At 56.7% G+C, this 21,563-nt stretch overlaps 3 protein-coding genes across 3 annotated transcripts; 1 reads left to right on the top strand and 2 right to left on the bottom strand.

Moving 5' to 3' along the window:
- Window positions 1-711: 711 nt before the first annotated feature.
- On the top strand, window positions 712-10,217 carry CATSPER1 (cation channel sperm associated 1). The gene is made up of 12 exons (XM_047070404.1): window positions 712-2,050; window positions 3,029-3,241; window positions 4,522-4,635; window positions 4,848-4,998; window positions 5,309-5,400; window positions 5,525-5,668; window positions 5,830-5,893; window positions 6,088-6,160; window positions 6,299-6,359; window positions 7,775-7,850; window positions 9,916-10,030; window positions 10,191-10,217. The coding sequence occupies exons 1-12, from the start codon at window positions 712-714 to the stop codon at window positions 10,215-10,217; spliced, it is 2,469 nt and encodes an 822-aa protein (XP_046926360.1).
- Window positions 10,218-12,511: 2,294 nt separating this feature from the next.
- On the bottom strand, window positions 12,512-13,821 carry CST6 (cystatin E/M). Its single transcript, XM_047070157.1, has 3 exons — window positions 13,582-13,821; window positions 12,976-13,101; window positions 12,512-12,635 (listed from the first exon to the last, which is right to left on the bottom strand). Exons 1-3 carry the CDS (start codon window positions 13,819-13,821, stop codon window positions 12,549-12,551), a joined length of 453 nt encoding a protein of 150 aa, XP_046926113.1. The 3' UTR covers window positions 12,512-12,548.
- Window positions 13,822-19,739: 5,918 nt separating this feature from the next.
- BANF1 (BAF nuclear assembly factor 1) lies at window positions 19,740-21,449 on the bottom strand. The gene is made up of 3 exons (XM_047071368.1): window positions 21,344-21,449; window positions 20,504-20,641; window positions 19,740-20,274 (listed from the first exon to the last, which is right to left on the bottom strand). Exons 2-3 carry the CDS (start codon window positions 20,624-20,626, stop codon window positions 20,128-20,130), a joined length of 270 nt encoding a protein of 89 aa, XP_046927324.1. The 5' UTR covers window positions 20,627-20,641; window positions 21,344-21,449; the 3' UTR covers window positions 19,740-20,127.
- Between the last annotated feature and the right edge of the window lie 114 nt (window positions 21,450-21,563).

The following is a 21,563-nucleotide window of genomic DNA, read 5'->3' as shown; positions in this document are numbered from 1 at the left end:
TCTAAAAATAAACAAACACCAAAACAAACAAACAAACAAACACCCCAAAATTCCAGGCTTTTAGTCCCAATTGGTGTAAGAACTCATGAAATTTGGCACCTCTTGCTTTCAAGGACAAATATCATGGGGATTCATGCTCTCTGTTCATGGGCTCCCTGGTGTGAAAGTCTGTTTTCACCCTTCTCTGCACCACTGGTTGTTTCCCCACCATTGATGGCTATGGTCTGTTTCACTCTCAAATCGTGTCTTCATCCTTCCTAACTTCTTTGATGTGGCCTCTTCTCTACCTTTAGTTGTGAGTTTGTTCTGCCAGGCTTCAGCTTGTTTTCTGGGTTATTTACCCTGATGTGAGTGTTATTTAGTTGTACCTTTATCATGAGGTGAGCCTAGGGACCTCCTATTCTGCCATCTTCCCAGCTGACCCTGCGGAAATAACCCCTTCCCTTTTCTTGACCTCAGTTTCCTCATTTTACAATGAAAAGACTAGACACAATGATCCTTGATTCTGAACTATAATGTTGAGGAGGAGGCATTTTGGAATTAGACCTGGGAAGGGGCTTGCTGGTGACATCATAAAGGGAGAATTCCGCGAGAAGACTCGGGCTTTCCTAGAAACCCCAGTGCCACAGCTTAGGTGGGAGGAACAATTCAGGAAGGAGTCTTTTGGCCCACATCTTGAGCTCTCCTCGTTCCAGAGGTCCCAGCATAGTCATGGATCAACACTCGTTGGCTAAAACAGCTCAAAATGAGGCAGACACCAATAATTTGGATGTGTTATCTCACCCCAACTCACCAACGCCACAGCACAGACCAGGCCATAGTGGAGTCCACCACCATCGTGGGTCTCATTACCATGGTGGGTCCCACCACTATGGTGAGTCCCACCACCCTAGTGGGTCCCACCACCATGGCGGGTCCCACCATCAAGGCATAATCCACCATCATCATGGGTCCTCCCATCACATGGGGCCCCACCACCATGGTGAGTCCCACCACCAGAGTGAGTCCCACCATCATGATGGGTCCTCCCATCACAGTAGGTCCCACCATCACGACAAGTCCCGCCATCATGGCACATCCCAGCATTATGGCATATCCCACCATCATAGTGGATCTCACCACCTTGGTGAATATCCAGACTCTCATGACAATGCCTCCTCTCACGATTCTGGCAATTCCCACCACCCCCGCCACTCCCACCACCATGGTGAGGCCCACCATCATGGTGGAGCCCACCACTCCACATCCCTTGCCCTGGCTCCTTCTCATGGCACTGTTCATGGTGATTACCACCATGGTAGCAGGAGACATCATGATAGGCCCCGCCACCGTGGTGATTCCTACCACCATGATGGGCAGTCTCACCACCATAGGGGGTCCCACCACCATGGTGGATCTCACCACCATGGCGAAGTTTCCCATCATAGTGGGCTCCATCACCAAGGTGAGCCTTACCACCGTAAGGATTCCAACCCCTATGGTGGCTCTCACCATCACAGTGAGGTCCATCAGCATGGTAAGCATCATCTTGAAGTCCACCACCACAGAGGGCCTCTTCATCATGGAGAGACCTATTCCCCCCATTCCTATGCGGGGTCCCACCAGGATCGCATACCTCGCTCCGGCAGACACCACAGTGAGCACCACCACGGCCACCATAGCAAACGCCACCATGGCCACCACGCAGAGCGCCACCATGGTGAGCACCACCACAAGGAGCATCACCATGGCAAGCACCACCATGCTGTAGGTCGTCATGATCATCTCCCTGGTGATCACCGCTATGGGGAGCACCATCATGGTAGCTCCCAAGTCTTTGGCCCACACAGGTCTCACAGTGTGGCCAGACCGTCTTTCCATTCTAGCGTAATAGCCCTCCGCCCCAGCATGGCACAAATACAGCACTCAGCCTCCAGCTTGAGACGTTCCCTCAGTGTAGTGTACTCATGTGCATCCCAGATATCCAACAAAGTCCATCCTCAGGATTCCTCCTCTACAACTTCCTTGGAAACCTGGTCCGAAGAAGATGAGCAATTTCAGAAGCGTAAAAGTGAGTCGCTGCTCCCCGCAGCCCCAACTCCCACTGCCTGGCCCAGATTTCAGGCCTGACTCGGGCCCTGCACTGACCTTCGGCAGATCATGAGGCATGACTCTAACCTGCACGCATATTCCATTGGCTATCCGCTCACCTGGCTGTCCATCATCCATCTTTTGTTCCTTGAACGATGCACCTCTTTAGGCCCTCTGCTACTTGTTCATCCAGTCATTGCCTTGCGTATGTACACTCACTGATTGAACATTTCTTCTTGTCTCGTACGGGTGCCTGGCCTGCCTGGGCCCTGGAAGCACAGAGAAAAAAAATCCTGCCCTCAAGGGGCTCCAAGACTGGGGGTGGTCACTTAGACAACCAATCCTAGACTAGCCCACCATATCAGGGCAGTTACCACTGTGGATTCTATTTGTCCACATTTGCCCCCACTCAACCATGAGCATCTTGACAGAGATTGGGAACCGCTGTCTGAATGAGGGTCTTGAGGGCAGGAGGGACCTTAGCTATTAATTCACAGTCCCCCAAGCTTGGCCTCTAATGGTTCAGTAAACAGAGCAACAGCCTCACAAACAAGCAGAGAGGGGCAGGTGCCTAACTGGATAGCAGTAGGGAAGGCAGCTAAAAGGAGGGGATGTTCCAGCAGGATCTCAGAGGGAGAGGGAGAGTTTACCCAGACGATGGGTTAGGGACGAGAATGGGGTTTTCCGTGCTTAAGTTGCCATGTGGGTAGAGAAAGGCCTGGAGGTGTAGAAGCATGAGCCTGCAAGATGCGCCTGAGTAGACCACAAATCCCAAACAGGCCGGCATCTGCCACGGAAGGGGTCAGGACGGTGGCCACAGGACCAGCACAGGACTAGTCTACGGGCGCTTCAGTGAGTGAATGGTAGGCAAGCAGGCAGGCATGAAGACGAACCCCAAGTCAGTCTGGGAGTATGCCTCCTCCTCCAACACAGACTTGACTTTCTGTCCCCCTTATAGCCGCCAGAACTCAGCGGGCCCACAAGAAGCTGCACACCGTGGATCTCTTCTACAGGCTGTGGGAAAAATTAAGCCACCTCACTCAGCGCCTCCGGGGAATGCTTAGGAACCTGACTGAGTCCTTACCCTTTGAAGCCTTCATCTTCCTCGTCGTCAGCCTCAACACTATCATGCTTGTGGCCCAGACTTTTGCCGAAGTCGAGGTCCGGGGTGGTAAGAGTTGGGGAATCCCCTTTCACATGGAGCCGGCCATAGATCTTGTTCCAGGCCTCCTGTGGGCCTAATCTAGTGTCGGGCGGTTTATGTAACTTAGCTCATTTGATTCTGACCCGTGGGAAGTCAACAACATTGCCCAGTATTCAAGATGAGCCTCAGAGATTTTGCTGAGGTCAGTCAGCCACAGACAGGCCCGCAAAACTGGAGGACGTGCTGTTCGTGATACAGACACCAGGTGGCGCGCCAACCCTAAACACGCCGCTTTGCGGGACAGCTGGTGGAACCCAGGTCGCCCAGAAGGGCCCGGAGACCCTGGAATGCTGTGGAAGGGTGAGGGTGGAAAACTGGGGAAGGTGGGCCCTAGGACTCCTGGTAGCAAGGTGAAAGAAAGGCCTGCCACAGCACACATTAACTAAAGAGAGAATAAAAGTGGCTGTATTCTTATCCTTACTGTGTGAAATGAATGTAATATTCACAAAAATGCTACGAGACAGACCGGTATCGTCACCGGACCAAGGTGGGTCTGCTGCTTGGTGAGTTACAGGCAGACTACACCAGGTTGAGTTAACTCACAAGGTCATCTTTATCTGTAGAAATAAGGACATCAAGGGGAATACTTTCTTTTCTTTTCTTTTTTTAACATTTATTCCTTTTTTGAGAGACAGAGAGAGAGAGAGACACCGTGAGCGGGGGAAGGACATAGAGAGAGGGAGGCACAGAATCTGAAGCAGGCTCCAGGCTCTGAGCTGAGCCGTCAGCACAGAGCCCGATGCGGGGCTCAAACCCCCCAACCACCGTGAGATCCTGACCTGAGCCACCCAGGAGGCCCCAAGGGAAATACTTTCTAAAGCTGTGATTCCCCTAACAAGGGAAAGCAGACTCCTTTTACTGGGGCTGGGGATGAATATTCAGAGGAGGATTTTAACATTATAATGAGGCTGAGAGGAACTTTCTGGCAACTCTCGGATTCTGTGCGGCCGTCTTTCTCAAATGTTTCTTTTTTCGGTTCCAGCAGTTCCTTCCTTAGTCTCTAAAAGGTAAGACTGACTGACAGGTAGAAGCTTCTAGAAGTTTCCTGAATTCAGGAGATCAGTCCTGAGTTCAAGGGGTCAGGCCAGGGACGGTGTTATCACTGCTTTACAGACAAGAAAACTGAGGCACAGAGCAGTGAAGACACATGGCCATCAGGGCAGAGCCGGGTGCTCCCTGCAGGGCTGTGTGAGGTTCCAGAGGGGAGGAGGGGAGAGGGGCTAAGTGAGCCGCTTGTGTCCGTGCAGAGTGGTACTTCATGGCCTTGGACTCCATTTTCCTCTGCATCTACGTAGTGGAAGCTGTGCTCAAGATCATTGCTCTAGGCCTCAAGTACTTTTCTGACTCCTGGAACATTCTGGGTGAGTGAGGATGGTGTGTGTGTCTGTGTGTGTGTGTGTGTGTGTGTGTGTGTGTGTGTGTGGAGGGAGCCACGGGACTGCTAGAGGAGGCTGAGGACGAAAGCGGACTGGCGGAGGGCGTTGGTGTCGTTGGTGTCGGGAGGACAGGGGGTCTGGGAGTCAGGTGCCTGGGCAGGAGTCAGTGACACCCAGCCCCCCCGCTGTGCCCTCAGACTTCTTCATCATGATCATGGCTATGCTGGACTTCATGCTCTTGCAGTTCAACTCCTTCTCCTTCGTCTACCACCAAAGCGTCTTCCGGATCTTCAAGGTCTTCAAGAGCCTGCGGGCCCTGAGGGCCATCCGGGTCCTGCGGAGGCTCAGGTCAGCTGGGCCACGGTTGCCCACCCCGGTGTGGGGACTCCGCAGGAGATGGGGGACACAGGCCCGGGCAACCGGCATGTCTCCTGTGACCTGTTCAAGGGATGGGGGATGAAGAGACTACAGGCTCCAGCCCACTTCTGATAAGCCTCCTGCCACCTGCTCAGATCAGTCATTTTCCAGAGAGGGCTGGACTGTCCCAAGCCGCGGGCAAAACGGGGACCTCCTGCCCGCACTTGCAGTCTCCGGCTGCCGGGCACAGATCCCCACCCCTGCTCCTTCGTTCGGCCTCGCTCTCAACTTCTGCCCACAGCTTCTTGACCAGCCTCCAGGAAGTCACCGGGACTCTGGTCCGGTCCTTGCCGTCCGTCACCGCTATCCTTATCCTCATGTTTACCTGCCTCTGTATCCTGTGCTGTGGGGGCTGGGGTGGGAGCCTGAGGTGCTGCGGTGGAAGGGTTTGTAGCGGTGGGGGGGGAGGGGGGGGCGGACGGGACCCTGTGAGCCTGGTTTGGTCCTGAACAGCCAGTCCTCTTCTCTGTGGTGCTCCGGGCTCTGTTCCGTCAATCTGACCCCAAGCGCTTTCAGAACATCTTCACCACCGTCTTCACTCTCTTCACCATGCTCACCCTGGACGACTGGTCCCTCATCTACCTGGACAGCCGGGCCCAGGGTGGGACAGGCCCCAGGCTGGGTGGAGGGCAGGGGCTTGGCTGGGAGGGCAGACCCCGAGGGCTCCGTTACCCCGTATGCGAAGTGGGGCTTCTGATGCTGGCAGGGGTGTCGGGAGGGCCGTCAAGGAACTCACGGCTCGAACGACGCCCTCTCTCCCAGGCGCCTGGTACATCATCCCTATTCTCATGATTTACATCATCATCCAATACTTCATCTTCCTCAAGTAAGGACTCCACCCCTACTTTGCTCCCCAGCTTCACCCCCAATCCCCACCTAACCCGGGGCACCCCTGCCCAGCCTCTCCAGCCATCTCCCCTTGGTGGTGCCACAACGAACCCGGAGGAGGGTTGCAGGGCCTCTCCTACAGCCTCCTCCTTGAGAGTACCCACCCCCACTCCCCACCCCCACCATCCCCAGCCTGGTGATCGCCGTCCTGGTGGATAACTTCCAGATGGCTCTGCTCAAAGGCCTGGAGAAAATAAAGCAGGAGGTACTGAGTGCGGTGGGGCAGGTGGGCCAGTGAGGGAAGCCAGAAGGGGTGGGCACAGAGGCTGGAGGGAAGGGTGGAGGGTGTTCCAGAAAAAGGCAGACAGGGGGCTCTGGCAGGACAAAAGCCTTTTCTTCCCAGAGGGCAGCCCAGATCCATGAGAATCTACTGGATGACTCACTGACCGAACTCCGAAAATCAGGTGCTGGCCCTCCTTCCACGGTCAGACACAGAATTCCGGTCTCAGTGGCAGAGTTTGAGAATCTGAGACTCGGGAGAACTTACAGAGCTTAGACCTTTGGTCCAAAGAGCTCTAAGGCGATCCTCTAAAAGCCAATTAAGCGGATAGTCAATTCTTGAAAGCCCCCTTTATGAAATGACTAATTAGCCAGATTATGATTTGCCAAACAGTCATTTCTTCTAATAACTTATAAAGGTTATAGCGGTTGGTTTTACATGGGATGGTTTTGACTGCCTACGCACTTGTCCAGACCCACTCAAAGTGGATTGAGAGTAAAAATTGAAGTTTCCTGTACATGTTCATTTTTACAAAGCCGATTTCCTGAACGATTGACGTTGAGACAGTTGATTTGCTTCCTGCTTAAAGATCTTCAGAACTTTAGAATCTGAGCTCCAAGAATCCCACTCTTAGGCTCATCAACACTAGAGGACTAAGGATCCCCAGGGGTCACCTGGTCCCTCACCTGCCCCCTCCATCAGGGTTAGACGCTCAGGGCAAAAATGCTTAAGGAGAAAGAGGAATTAATTGGCTCAAATTACTTAGCAAATTCAGGGTGTGGGGGTTTTCAGGAATGGCTGGATCCAGGACTCGAATGCTGGTCAGGAGTTGGTCTCCTTCTACCTCTCTGCTCTGTAGTCCTCTGTGTGGTTTTGTGCTTAGGGTGGTTCTTCCCTTGTGTTAGGAAAATGGCCACCTGCCACTCTAGCCCCAAATCCTTGCAAATTAGCATCCCTAGCATGCCCAGCAGAGAGGTCCTCTTCTTCCAACTGTTCCAACAAGGACCCAGAAATGAGGCTTCTTTTCTTTGATCATCTGACGATTTTGGAACCAATCGCTATAGCCAAAAGAATTGTTCTGATTGGTCAGGTCTGGGTCACATGTCCCTCGAGGTCGGGGGACAGGGTCAACCCCTGCTGGATGGTGTGGACCCAAAAGGCGCAGGAGTGGTTCCTCAGGAAAACCGGGGGACTTTGTCCAGAAGGAGAGACAAACGAACAAACAAAACTGATACCCACTCTGCATGGAGAAGCCATCTCTTTGGGGCCATCATGGACAAAAACTCCTTTAGCCCCATTTGATTTTTTGTTTTTTAATGTTTATTTTTTGAGAGAGAGAGAGCGAGTGAGGGGAGGGGCAGAGAGAAAGGGAGACACAGAATCCGAAGCAGGCTCCAGGCTCTGAGCTGTCAGCACAGAGCCCGACACAGGGCCTGAACTCACTAACCGTGAGATCATGACCAAGTTAGACGCTTAACCGACTGAGCCACCCAGGCGCCCCATCCTTTAGCCCATTTGAATATCTCTGTGACACACAAGTTTCCTTCTACCTCCTCTCGATCCAGGCATCTCCTTGACGTTCCCCTTTTTTACATCCAGAGCCTGAAGAGGTGGTGAGTGAACATACCAAACAGAAGCAGCTCATTGAGAAGAAATTTGGGACCATGACTGAGAAGTAAGGAGGCGCAAAGGGAGGGGCGGCCATGGTCTGGCAGGGAAAGGGACATCGCCAACCTCTCTGGAAGGGGGGGGTGGAGCGCCAAGGCTCAGGTAGAGCCCACGGGTGGAGGTGGAGACCACAAGTGACCTCTGCTCACCCAGAGCCATCTTGTGTCGCCAAGAGAATCCCACGAGCGGTGCCTAGAGGGCCATGAGAGCTCGAGGCTGAGGACAAGCGCAGGGCATCGGAGAGGTCCCAGAGAAACAGCGATCCTGCTCATCTGTTTACTCAAGGAGCATCCCTGACCCTTGCTCTGGGTCAGGCCCTGCGAGGGTTCCAGGGACCCAAAGATGACACGGACTAGGCCCGCCCACGACAACCCTATTGCTAAGGACCTGTGCTGGGCCATGGAGAGCAGTGGTCGGTTAGGTGGAGGGATGAGAAGGATGGGTCGAGGAGCGGCTTGGGAGAAGGCCTGGGAGGCAGATGGTCAACACCCCATTCTCGTCGAATCAATTGGCCAATTGGTCCAGGACGGCTGGGGACTTGTGGCTGTGCTCCTGGCTGGGGGACCTCGGCACAGACTCCCGCTTCCTGGCTCCCCGGAGAACCTTCTCTCTGAAAGCTGGACCCCCCTCTACCTCAGCCAGTCTGGCTCTAAACCAGCCGACAGGGCAGCCTGACTCCTGGAAGCCTCCAGCCTCTCCTCACCCACCATCAGAGCTCAAGCCCCAACAGGCCCTCTGTGATCAAGCCTTTGCCAGCCTCCCTCGTTGCCTTACGGCCACTCCCACCCCGGCACATCTGGGCCTTTGCCCACACTGTCCTCTCTAACTGGAGTGTCCTCTGGCTGCCAGTGCCAGGCTCAAGTGACCAAGATTTGGGAGAGCTGAGTTCCTATCCGGCTCGCTTCACCTCCCGGCCCTCCCGGCCCCTCCCCCCACGTTCCAGCCACTTGGCCCCTGGCACAGCAGACCCTTGGCACCTCTGTAACACTTTTCTTGGGGGTTTCTTGGCCTCCAGACTCTTCCCCACTGGTCCACCTCCACTACGAGTGCTCTCTGTTTGTGTTTGTGTTGTTGTCGTTCATTTGTTTTCCTCTTTCCTTTCTTAGTGGTCTGTGTTAAAAGTATTTTGGGCTTTTCCTTCATCGTCAGCATTTAAGACCCTACAAGGCGCTTGCCTCCTTTAGGCATCCACTCTCTCTACAGCCTCCTTCCCTGAGGCCTGCCCTGGCCCCCAGCGTAACCCCGTTCTTCTGGAGTAGGGGACCAGGAACCTTGCCTAAGCCTGGCAAACCCTCATGTGTCTCTCAAACTCAGCTCCATGGCACTTCCTCTGGAGGCCTTTTCTGATCCCCGGTACTGGATGGGGTTTTCCTCCTCGGGCACCCTCAGCACTCTGTGATGGCACTTATCCCGAGTGTAAGCACTCAGTTTGCTTTCCTGGCTCTGCTACAGGCCGAGCTTCTTAAGGGCAAGGAGGGTTTCTTGTTCACTTCTGTGTCCTCAGAGCACCTGGCAGTGTTCATTTATTTCAGTGTCATTTGGTGGATGGATTTATAAAAAAGGCAGGTGATGAGGGGGTTGATGGGTGGGTGGTCGGCCGGATGAATGGTTGGGGAGGGGGGTGGTGAGGTGGATGACTGACTGCACGACACGGCGAAGGGGTGGGTGGCTGGGTCCAGGGACGAGCCGGTAGATGGGGGCGCGGGTGAGCAACTACAAGGTTGGGGTGGTCGGATGAGTGAGTGGATGGCTGGGTAGGTGGGGGCATGAATGGGCCGATGGGTGAGTGGGTGCCTAGAGAGGTATGGGGTAGTTGGAGGGGCAAGCAGACGGGTGGGTGGAGGGAGGGAGGGATAATCGGGAGGGTTAGCGTCCTCCGTGGCACAGGCACGCGCGGGGCTTTTTACTCGTGGAAGAGAAGCACCACGAAAGGCCACGCTCAGAAGAGCCGTGAGGGCGGGCTGGTGGGTGTCAAGCACGAGGAGCTGGAGTGGGGGGAGGGCTCTGGCAGCCCAAAGGGCCCTGCCAGGCAGGTCAACTCGGCCTCTCCTCTGCCCCCCTCCCGCCCCCAGGCAGCGAGAGCTCCTGTTCCGCTTCCGGCAACTGGTGGCCGGGGTGGAACATCATCAACAGAAATTCCGCTCCCAGGCATCCGTCCTGGACGAGATCGTGGACACAGCGTTTGAGGTGAACAGGGCAGGACCAGAGGAGAGGGGCCGGCATGGGAGGACCCCAGAAGGCCAGGCACGGGAGGCTCGGCCCCAGACGTGCCCCTAAGGGTCACAGGGGCAGGCGAGAGGACAGAGGCCAGTACTGGCTCAGTCGGCCTCCCATCCTACCCCTGCAGACCGGAGAAGAGGACTTCAGGAAGTGACCCCTCGATGGAGAGAGACACGGGATGAAAGCCTTCGGCCTCTGGCAAGCTGCCCACCAGGGTGGGCCAGGACAAGTTCCTACATCTGCTGGAGTGGTTGTCAGGCCCACAGGGCTGGGCCCTAACAGAGTTTTAAAACCCCAAGCGGCTCTGTGTCCTCCCTGGGTAAGCCAAGGCACAGGGCAGGGGAACCGTGTGCACTGGCGGGTGTACATGTGTGTGTGTGTGAGTGTTGTGTGTGACAGGCGCTGTTCTTGGTCCCCTCCAGCCCCCCACCCCCACCCCCCAGGGCCTGCATCCTGGCTTGGGCCCACAGTGCATTAGCAGCAGCCAGAGAGGTGACTCGGAAAGGGGGCCGGGCTCGGTGCTGGAGGGGTGAGTGGGCAGTCGTCTTGCTTCGGGGAGGAAGGTGCATCTGGCCCCAGAGTTGGGAGAAAAAGAACCAGCTGGAACAGCCCCTGGTTGTCAGGGCCTGGGGGATCAGTAGGTTCCAGAAATAGGGGCTCAGAGTCCAGGAAGCCGGGCCTACCGAGACCTTCAGAATCCAGTACAAGAGTGCCGACCTGATGGTGATAACATGCGCTCAGAGGTCAGAGGTCATTGCCACTCCCTGCCCTGCCTGGGGTCACATTAAAGAACCCAAGTGAGGGGAAGCAGGGTGGAGGTTGTTCAAGTCCTCCTGGCCTCAGGCTATTGGTAGGAGTGCAGGTGGGGGTGGGTGGGAACACAACGTATGTGTATATGTGAGTGTGTGTGTGTGTGTGTGTTGAGGGGATAGATGAGCCTCTGTTGGAGGAAAGCAGAGAATGAGACTAATGGCCGCCCCCACCCCCAACCCTGCCTGGTCTAGGGCTTAGATGAGTTCCCCTACCTTCAGCCTGAACCTGGGCAAAATGCCCGTCCCCATGGCCTTGTTGGAGGTAAGGCTCTGACCCAGGTCCCCAAGGGCCTGGGCCCGGTGCCGGAGACCTAACGCTGAGTCAGGCTCGAGCCCAGCCTTGGCACTTCACAACCGGAGTGGGGCGTTGCACCGTCTACGGCAGCCACCTCGTCCCTGGTAGAGAGAGGCCAGGGCACAGTACGGGCTGGAGGGGGTCAAGAGCAGGATGGTTTTGCCAGTCTCCCTCCCCCTCCACCACCTCTAGGCTGGGCCAGACAGAGGTGAAGACTCCAGGCCCTTGGGCAGAAGCAGAGCCTCACTCCCTGGCCCGGCCCGGGGTACCGCCTGGCCCGAGGCCCGGGAATAGACTGTGCAGACGAGATGCCATCTGGGATCCGGGCACTGATTCCGGGGGTGGAGAGGCCACCTGGCAGATATCCGCAGGCCTCGCCTCACCCACCACCTCACACATTCATTGAGTAAGCGTTTCCTGCCACTTCCCCTGCCCAGCGTCAGAGGCTCCTGCTAGGTGGCCCACGGGAGCCCTTCCAAGCGGAGGCCGACCTCCACACTCCATGGCCCTGGGCTGTCTGAGCTGTCTCGTCTGACAGGCTCAAGCAGGGCTGAGGTTTTCCGTTGCACCCCTCGTTCCCGTCAAACTCAGCCCCTTCGCTCCTCAGTGTTCCAGGTGGAAGTTACCTCTATTTTCCGCCTCCCCATCCCTACCCCTACATAGCCTCTGGGAGCAGAGGGCAGGGCCTGGCACCCGGGGCTGCTCCTCATTCGGTCCTAGCACTGGGCAGGGGGCTGGAGGCAGGCACGATGGGGGCGGTGAGGGACAGAAGACCGGGGCAGGGGCATTCCCCAGGTCCACAGCCACCAAAGTTCAGCCCGCCAGGGCCTGCTGGGGCCCACACCTAGTGCTCCCGAGGGATCTAGTTACTGCTCGTCCTGTTCCAGGCGTGTGCGTGCGTGTGTGTGTGTGTGTGTGTGTATAGTGAGGACGAATGGTAGCCACATATGCAGTTGTGCATAAAATGCTGCAGTTCCGTTTTCTTAAAACGACATCAAATTGCATCTGTCCCCTCATCCCTCTTGTGGGCAGATGTGACCTCGGTCCCCTTGGGGCTTCCTGTCCGTCCCCTTCCAGGAGTCTTGCCTGGGGCAAAGCACTGGGGAGTCCCTCTGGCGTATAGCCCACAGTGTATACTTGAAAGCCACTGTTCCTGCCCTCAAGGTCTCACGGCCTGTGGGGACTCTGCCATCTCTGGCCCACGTGCGGGTATGGGATTCTCACAGGCTGGGAACTCTGAGTCCTGGGCGGCGGGGAGTGAAGCACTCAGGAGAGTCCAATGTGAGAAGCCGGCAGCACTTTATTGTGACAGATACATCCATGGATGTGTGCCTTCCGCGCTGCACCTGCTCCCTCCGGTTCCCGTGCCTGAAGGGGTCTAGGTTATGGTCACACAGTTATGCTTTAGAAGTTGGGAGGAATTCTGCCAGGGGACCACCAGGATCTCGAAGTCACAGCGCAGTTTCTGCAGGGAGAGAAGGAGAGGTGGGCGGGGCCCCAGGCCTGACCCCTGGCAACTGCCATCCTCAGCCTGCGACGCTGTGCTCTGGGGTTCGAGAGCGGCGGTCACTGGCCCAAAGGGACAATGACTCAGATGGCCAGGACTAGATCCCAGATCTTGCTAGCCCGCTCCTGTGAGGGAGAAGCCCCAGTCTCCTCCTCTCTGTACCCCACCCTGGCCTGGTGAGTGAGTCATCCAGGTGACAGGGACAGGTTCAGCCAGACATCAGCCTGGCCAACCAGACCAGTTCGGGCCGGACAATCTAGGGCCTTGGGTGCTGGGCAGTGGGGTGCGGGGCTGTTACCTCCTCCTGCACGCCTGTGGCCAGGGGGCAGGTAGTGACATCTACGCCATCTCCGGTGGCCACGTTCTTCCGGCAGGCTGTGCTCCCCATCTCCAGGGTCAGGTAGTACTTGATGCCAGCCACCAGCTGGGGAGGGAGGGCAGGAGCGGGTGAGGGGCACCGGAAAACTACCCCAGACCCAGACCTCTCCCCTCTCTCCACATTCGGCATGCTGGGCTGGGCCTCGGGATTCAGACCCTGGATGGGGAAGTTCTGGTGGCGACCCCTGGGGAGAGGGGCGGAGGCCCGGGCCACACAGGAAGCTGAGACCCAGGTGTGCACATGTCCTGAAGCCCACCGCCCCATCTCCCTCACTCCCCTCTCCCCAGTCCGCCCCTCAGGGCGGGGGCTACCGTGAGGCTAGTGAGAAAGGGCTGGATCCCGTCCACTGAAAGCTGGATAGGTCGTCCATAATGAATTCTTGGCATTAATCCGATTTAAAAAATACATCGTATGAAAATGTCCCGATTACTCTCGTGGCACCCCCTCAACCTGGCCACCGGCTGAAAGCCCTGCTGGCCTGGTGGGAGGCTGCCTCTCTCCCCTGGCCCGCCCGCCCGTCCACACCTGACTCTGGGCCTTGAGGATCCTGGTGTCGCGGAAGTAGTAGAGGCTGTTGCTGCCCATGTTGTAGCTGGCCACGGCCGCCTGCGCTGCCTTCTGCACCTGCGGGTCACTGAGTGACAGGTTCTGGCGTTCTCCGACTCTGCGTTCCGCCGGGCGGGCACGGGCGTCACCGGGCAGCGCCAGGAGGCAGAGCGCGAGCAGGCCCAGGCCCAGAGCCCGCGAGAGGCTCGGGGGCGCCATGGCCACGGTCGGTCGTCAGTGTCAGGCCCTCGGGGGCGCGCCGTTTTTATAGGCTAGCGGCCCCGCCCGCCCCGCCCACCCCGCGGCAGAGGCAGAGCCGGGGAGGGATGGGAGCCTGGGCGATCTGAGAGGCCGCCGTCCTCGCGCCAAAGGGGGCAGTCCGTGGCCCCAGCACACCTGTGTCCCCCGCGATGCTGCCCTGCCCTCCAGGGACACACCCAGTTCGTGAGGGAAAGGACCGTGACAGTCCCCGGCAAGTGCCACCATTCAAACAGTTTCATGGAAAGCTCAGCCGGCATGAAATACCGACAACCATTGGCGAGGTCTTACTATTGCCACCGTTTGCTACCTGTGTAACCTGGAAGGAATGCCTTAATCGCTCAGTGCCTCAGTTTCCTTCTCTGTAAAATGGGTTGCTGTGAGAACTCAACAGGCAAAGTGCTTGGAGAAGCCCTGGTCCTATAAATATGACAGGAAAGGAGACCAGTGCACTGAGCTGGGCACCATTTGACCCTCCCGGCCAGCATGAAATGGGAGTTGGTAATGTTTCCACCTTACGCAGTGAGCCACAGGACGCAGAGGGGAGAACTGATTTGCCCCAGGATGTCAGCTAGTAAATAGTAAGTGATGATGCTGGCTTTTGAGCCCCGGCAGTCGAACTCAAATCTGTGCTCTCAGACCACGCTGAGCCCAAAAGATGAAGACGGGCCAGAAAGAGGGGTGTGTGTTGTACCAGCTCTGCCGTTTACTGACTGGTGACTTGGACAAGTCCCATGGCCTCCCAAGGCCTCTGTGTCATCATCGAGGATAGGTGACCACTCTTACCTGCTAAGGTTACACTGGCATTAACACCCGGGACTGGGCCACCCATAGGTAAACTGTGCGTGCTGGAGGTAGCAGCCAAATAGGGCACTAGGAGTTTTTTTAGAAAAATCTGGTAATCGATGAACAGCACTGAAGCAGCTAACACGGGAAAAGTCTGAATCTTGGTGGACTTCCTTATTTGTGTTTTAGAGCTCAGTGTAGCTTGTACTTTTAATCACGAGTTGTGGGGGGTAGGGGTGCATTTTGCTCTGGGGCACTAAGATCTTGTTAGTGCTTAGGGCCTCCAGGGATCTCGCTTGGGGCTTGTAAGGGGTAGTGGGTTACAGTACCTGACAAACCGTTGGGGGCTATTACGATGGTGAATATTACGAGCAGGTAGAATTCCCGGTCGGTCGCAGAATCCCAGGGCCAGGAAGGGCCGTGATTTCCTCCCAGGGAGACCCAGACCAGCTGCTCCCCACCCCCTCAGCCCAGCTGTGAAAACCAATCTGGGATTCCAAGGCACAGTCACACAGTCACACAGTCACAGGGTAGGCTCAGGTGTCTGCCTTAAAGGGACAGATGCCCGTTTGTGGGAGAGCCGGCTCACTTGTGGCTTAATGAGGCAGAAACCCAACGTGAGAGAACCTGGGAGGGGGTGGAGTAAGAGGCTCAGGGCAGAGGAAGGAGAGGCAGCCCCAGGGGGCCAGGAGCCTCCCCAGGCTCTCCCGGTCCTGCTCTGCCATTACTTGGAGCTCAGCCATGGCCACACTTACCTCCAACAGCTCCTTGGAAAACTAGCCAAGGCCTCGTCTCTGACCCACCAAGGGCCGGTGGGTCCCTAGCTCGCTGGCCCCTACCCTCCCCCTCACTCCTTTGCACCGGTGCGAATGAGTACCACAGGTTGCACCACAACCTAACAGTCTCCGAAGATCTTTCACCCACTGGTCTATCCCAAGCACTCTTAGGTAGTAAGCATCGAGCTTGTTTTTCAGATGAAGAAAGTGAATCAGAGAGCTCAGGTCATTTGTCTAGGGTCACACAGCTAGAAGCGGTGTCTTGGTGGGAAAAGAGGGATGGGGAAGGCTAAGTAACAATTGCTGGGCTTCTGGTGTGTGCCGGGCCTTGCACCGGGGCCTCGACACACTCTCATCCTCATAACTGCTCTGCGGAAGCCGTTTTACTAGGGAGAAATGGGGGAGGTCAAAGGAAAAGTGTCAAGGGTGGAGCCCGGTGCGTGCCAGCATCCTGGTGTGTGAGTCCCGGACGTGAGTCCCACGTCTCCACGGGGATATGAGGTCTGCTGTGTAGGCGGAGGCTCCCTGGAGGCAGGGGGACCCCAAAAGGATTTTCCCAGGGCTGGGTCTCATCTGGAGAAGAGCCCTCGGCCTGGGCTCCATCCTGTCGGAACCACTCTGGCTTCCAGAAGGAGGCATGGGCCAGGTGTGAGCTCAGGGTTGGCCCTCCCTACTGGCCACAGGGCACAGTCTTCATTTTTGCTGTGGCCCAGGGATCCCAATCCAGGTTGCCCGTGGCACCACCCTCTTGCCTCTGGCCGATGGGTCTTGCTGACCAGGGTGGGCTCTCGACATCTTCACCCTGGGATCAGGCTACTCGGGGCCTCGGTGCTGCCCCCAGAACCCTCTTCCCTGGACTTCCAGTTGGGCCACGGATATTCCCTCCCCCAGGGCTTCGCTCCCCCTGCCCTAAGCACATCTGAGAAAAGAGACGTTAAGGCAAAGAAAGCTGAGATCCAGGAAGCTCCCATCGGTGGAGGAGTGCCCCAGAGTGCCCGGGGCTTCAGGTTCATTAGCCGGTTGAACCTTTACCAACCTATACCAGGTGACAGAGGAGAGAAGTCAGGCTCAGAACAGTGAGCAGCTGGCCCCAGGTCACACGGCAAGTCAAGGAGGCCCTGATTCAGAAGCGGGTCTGGCTGGCTCCTTCAGGCTGTCAGCAGTCGAGGCCACGAGTGACAGTAGAAAGAGCCTTGGGTCCCTGAGGGGGTGTGGGCAACGGGGAGGGGGGTTGATAGGCAAGAACGTATCCTCTGAGCCTTTCACACCGTCTGGGCTGCTACTGGGCCAGAGTGGGGAGGCGTGTCTCAGGCTGGGGTTCATCCTGTAGCCTCCCATTTCCCTCCGGGGACAGCAGGACCCCTTCCGGACTCCAGACCGTGGAAGTTGGGTTCACCCCAAGCTCTGGCCACATCTGAGTACTCATAACTAGAGTGGCCGAGCGGGTCAAGCTCTGGCTGGGTACCGCAGGGGAGGGAGGAACAGGGGGCAGTATCTGCTGACTCCCGTGCCCACCCATGCCCCCTGGCCGGGCACATCCTGTTGAGCAGTTTGGGTTGACATTTAGATAACCTCCTACCCGTCCCCACTCAGGTCTGCTTTCTCCAACATTACAGGCCTTGGTCCCTATGTCCTGCAGGCTAAGTTGGGGCTGGATCTCTGAAGCCACCCTGTCACAAAGTACATTCTAGATGCCTTCTGTCTCCTGCTGCTCTAGGACTGAACCAGGAACTTGTGTGGGATGCACTAAGGGACCCAGATAAAGGGTTTCGACCTTCAACGTGTCACAGACGCTGCCTGAGCCCCAAGTGAGAGGTGAGATAGCAGGTCCCAGCCGCTTCAGAGACAAAGACTGTGGGTGAGGCAGGGAAGGGCCCACGAGACTGTGGGTGAGGAGGAAGCAGAGCGGGCAGTGTGGCCCACGAGCTTCTGCTGGGCGGGCCCCCTTGCCAGAACCACGAGAGGCAAGACCTGCCAACCGGCATGGGCAGGAGCCATGGGAAGGGTGTTGTGGGGGAGGAGGGAGTCTCCATTGCCTCCCGAGCGTCAGCAGCCATCTGGCAGCGTCAGGATTGAGGTAGGGGGAGGGCATGGCCCTGCCGAGCCCCTGCCTGAGCACCCCAGGCCCGCGTGGCAGCGTCACACCGCAAAGGGTTGAGGCTGAGGGGACTCTGAGGTGACCCTGGACCCATCCAGGAAAACATCTGAAACTTAGCCTGAAACTCCACGGACGGCCTGAATTACCACCGCGGTCTGGGAGTCAGACTGGCATCCTCCCAGAAAGTGGTCTGTAACACAAGCTGGGCCCTGCTCTGGCCACCTGGTGCCCTTCCAGGAGGGCTGCTCACTTTCCAGACCCAGCCCCGCACTCACCCCTTACCCCAACCAATAACCATCCTGTTTTCTAAGTAATCACATAATTGCTCTATTCCTGGGGCCTTACTTCTGGTTTCCTTTTTATCCTTCCACTGTTCTGAGATGTAGCTTACACCGAAAAAGCACACAGTACGTATGTGTTAACAAATTAGTCGATGTCTGTATTGCCACCCCCGCCCCCAAGCCCCCCGCTCCTCACACCTCCTTCCCCCAAAGGGAACTACTCCGCTTCTGCTATTGACTTTTACGATAAGCATTTCCTCGTCTTTTTTCTAGAGTCTTACCACCTATACAGGGATCCCTGAGCAGGGATCCACTTAACTTTACGTGAACGGCATCACGGCATTTGACATTTTGGGCGCTCGGTTCACCTGTCATTTGTTCGCGTTCACTGGTACCGACAGCCGTTACGGTTGGTCCAGTTGGGGGTTGTTATAAATAAAGCTGCGGTGAACACGCATTCGTGAACACACATTCAGGTGCAGATATGCGAGTCCTTGGCAGTGGCCCCGGGAGCAGACCTGCAGGGTCACAGGATGGGTCTTATCTTTAGTTTTACTAGAAAACGCCCAACTGTTTCCCCAAGGGCTCATACCAATTTACACTCCCACCAGCTGGATGGAAACTGTTGCTTCACTCCCTCATCAGCACTTAGTATTGTTTGACTTTGGAATTTTTGCCAGGGAGTGGACAACGGCATCTCATTTGCCTTTCCGACTCCTGTGATCGAGCACCTTTTCCTAAGCTTATCCGCCATTTGGGGTATTCCTTTCATGGCTGCCATTCAAGGCTTTTACTCTTTTTCTGTCTTGTCTGCTTCGTCTTCATCATAGTCAAGTTCTCTGGATGCAGCCCTGTTGTGTATGTGTGTGGCCCGTATCCTTTCCCACCCTGAGGTAGCACTGCCACTCTCTTTGGTACTTCAGACAAAGTTGCTATCAGCGGAGTTGAGTTTCTCAACTTTTCTTTCACTTTTCCCTTCCCCGGGATCACAAGAACCTTCACATAGTATCCCAATTTTTTGCATTTAATACCTGTCACGCTCCCCTCACCAGACTGTAAGTCCTGCGGGGAGAAGTCTGTAAGCAAGGAGTTCCTCATTAGTGGTCCGGGGAAAGAAACAAAGCCAAGCAGGGCTGGGTGCCACACAGCTAGCGTTATACCTGATCCTTACAACCACCTCATTTGCCAAGTGGGGAAACAGAGGCTTGGAGAGGCCAAGTGACGTGACCAGGGAACAAAGGGCCCTCAGGTACGTGGGTTTTGAGCTACATTTTGAGGGCCAATCTGGCAACTTCCGAGCAGGAAGTCCATGGTCAAATTACTTAGTCTCTCTGAGCCTCTGGTTTCCTCACCTACAAAAAAAAAAAAACAATTACCTCTTACCAGGGGAGAAAAATATGTTTGCAAAGATCTTAGCTGCGGGCCTGGTTAACACTGACCGTTCAACAAAGACCAGGACAAAAATATACCCAACAAAAGTATAACTCACTCAAGCCCGCGTAGTTGTGACGTCCATGTTCTTTCTGGCTCCCTAACCTCCCTAAGAGAGCCAGAGGCCTGGCCACTCCTCCCAAAGGCCAGGAAAGCACCCGATGATTGGCAGGTGAACTCTTACCTACATCTGATTCACCCTCTTCCCGGTACCCTGGACTCCCACTGACTTTTCCACCAGGTGCTGCCTAGCCCAGATGTTGACTTGGATGACATCTGGAACATCACAGCCCACCCAGATCCCAGGGAGATATCAGCCCACACTCCCTGCCAGGTTACTAAGGGACACGCCAAAGCACCTGGCTGAGGCCTACGTGGCTAGGGTGGCTACCCTCCCGGGTAGGAAGGAAGCCGCCAGTTTCGATCTGCGCTGATAAGGAGTGTCGCAGACCTGGTCAGTCTGTGGGGAAGTCCCAGCCCACCTGCTTTTCAACGCACAAAGCCCAGTCAGGAAGGCCACTGACTTTATTGATTTAAAAAACTTTACAAGGACAGTGACTGTTTTGCCAAAAAAGAGCCAAATAGCATAAAACAGACCAGAGGTGGGGGTGGGAGTGGGGGTCAGGGAAGGGCCTGGAATCCACTCGGAGAAGCTGGTAATTGTTGACATGAAATTGGCAGGGGAAGGAGAAGGGAAATGCATGCAAGGGCGAGAATTTCAAAAAGTTGAAATGGTGAGGGGAGAGAACTCCCAAAAGACCTTGGAGTACATCAGAGGTGGAGTACGACAACAGCAATCTCTTCCTTTGTAGAGGACAGGGGAGGAGTCCCCACGCGGCTGCAAACTCTGGAGACTCCATGCTGGGGCCAGGGGCTGGGGGCTCCCCGGAGAGCCTCACAAGAAGGCGTCGCACCACTCCCGAAGGCACCCGAAGCAGTCCCGGGACTGCTTGGCATTGGCACCACATGTGTCCTTCAGCCATTCCCGGAAGAGATCTTCATCTTTCTTTAGCACCAGGAACTGGCCAAGGACCACGTACGCCTGCACAACAGGCAAAGTAAAGGGCATGCTGCTCAGTGCTCGAAGGCCACTACTGTGGCTTCAAAGCACGTGAGGCTGGCAGGTCCGACAGGCTCTGGCTACCCCTTCAGATCACACACCACTGTCCACCCCCAACAGTTACTCTCGCTTTCCTCACCCCTAACTGCCAGGAAACATGGTAGTCTGCCCTACCCACGCCCCCCCCCAGATGCATGCAGTCACCCCGCACCTTGTCAAAGCCCCTTTCCTCCAGCTTCTTGCCCAAGACTTCACCAATCCCGGCCAGGCTCCCCACTGGCTTTTCCCCCATGGGCTCTGCCACGAAGTCTCGGTGCTTTTGGGAGGTTGTCATCTTGATCAGCTTAATCTAGGAATCCCAAGAAAAGGGAGTTAGGGCTGAAAACCGGGAACTCCCAAGGGCCCAGGGGCCCTGTTCTAGTAAGAGAACGCGAAACCAGCCATTGTGGCGGCTAACCCGATCCTACTCCTTTCACGGAGGAGAGAACGGAGGTCCAAGAAGAGTGTTTCCCCGCCAGGCAAAAGAACCTTTCCCTGCGGGATCTGGGTTTTAGCGCTGCCCAGGAGGAAAAACTCTCCTGCCCTCACAGATGGCGCACTCGGGGCAGCGGGAAGATTCCCAGAGTCGGTGGCCGGGGCCCTCCCTGAGCTGTCACTCCCTGTGTGACCTTGGCTGGGCTAAGAAGGCACTGACCCCGCCAGGAGCGGCTCCCCTGGGCCGAAAAGCCAACGAAGGGTCGCTCTGCCCCCACTCGCCCGCGCACGCCGCTCACAGAGCGAACGCGCTGGCCGGAGCGCGCGCACCTGCTCCTCCCGCGCGGCGGGGTCCACGCACGCGCTCCCGCCCCGCCCTCCGGCCCCGCCCCACGCGCGCCGCCCCGCCCCCTCCACGCGCCGCCGCGCCCCGCCCCGCCCTCTCCCCGCCCGGCGGCCGAGCCCTCTCTGAGGGCGCAGCCTCTAGGCCGCTCCAGCGCTCGGGCCCCTCTCCACCCCTCCTCCCCGCGCCTCCTCCCGCCTCCAGCTCCGGCCCTCCTCCGCAGCTAGCGCTCACCGGCAGCTCCCGCTCCCGTAACGGCTCCTCCCGCCACCCGGCTGCTCCGAGCGATACCTCAAACCCACTAGAACTTTCTTCCACTTCCGCTTCCGGGTCGCCTCAAGAGCCGCCTGTGAAAAAAAATTCCGAATTGGGCACTTCTAGCCGCCTCGAGCCATAGAGATGAGGCGCTCTCGACCTCAGCGGCACCTTTAAGTAGGCTTGGCTTTCGGGTTGC

This window comes from Lynx rufus, unplaced genomic scaffold (genome assembly GCF_022079265.1).
Source record: "Lynx rufus isolate CCGP_SWC_20201006 ecotype Redwood Valley unplaced genomic scaffold, mLynRuf1.p SCAF_9, whole genome shotgun sequence".
Classification (NCBI taxonomy): Eukaryota; Metazoa; Chordata; class Mammalia; order Carnivora; family Felidae; genus Lynx; species Lynx rufus.
This window is presented reverse-complemented; position numbering and strand designations above follow the sequence as displayed.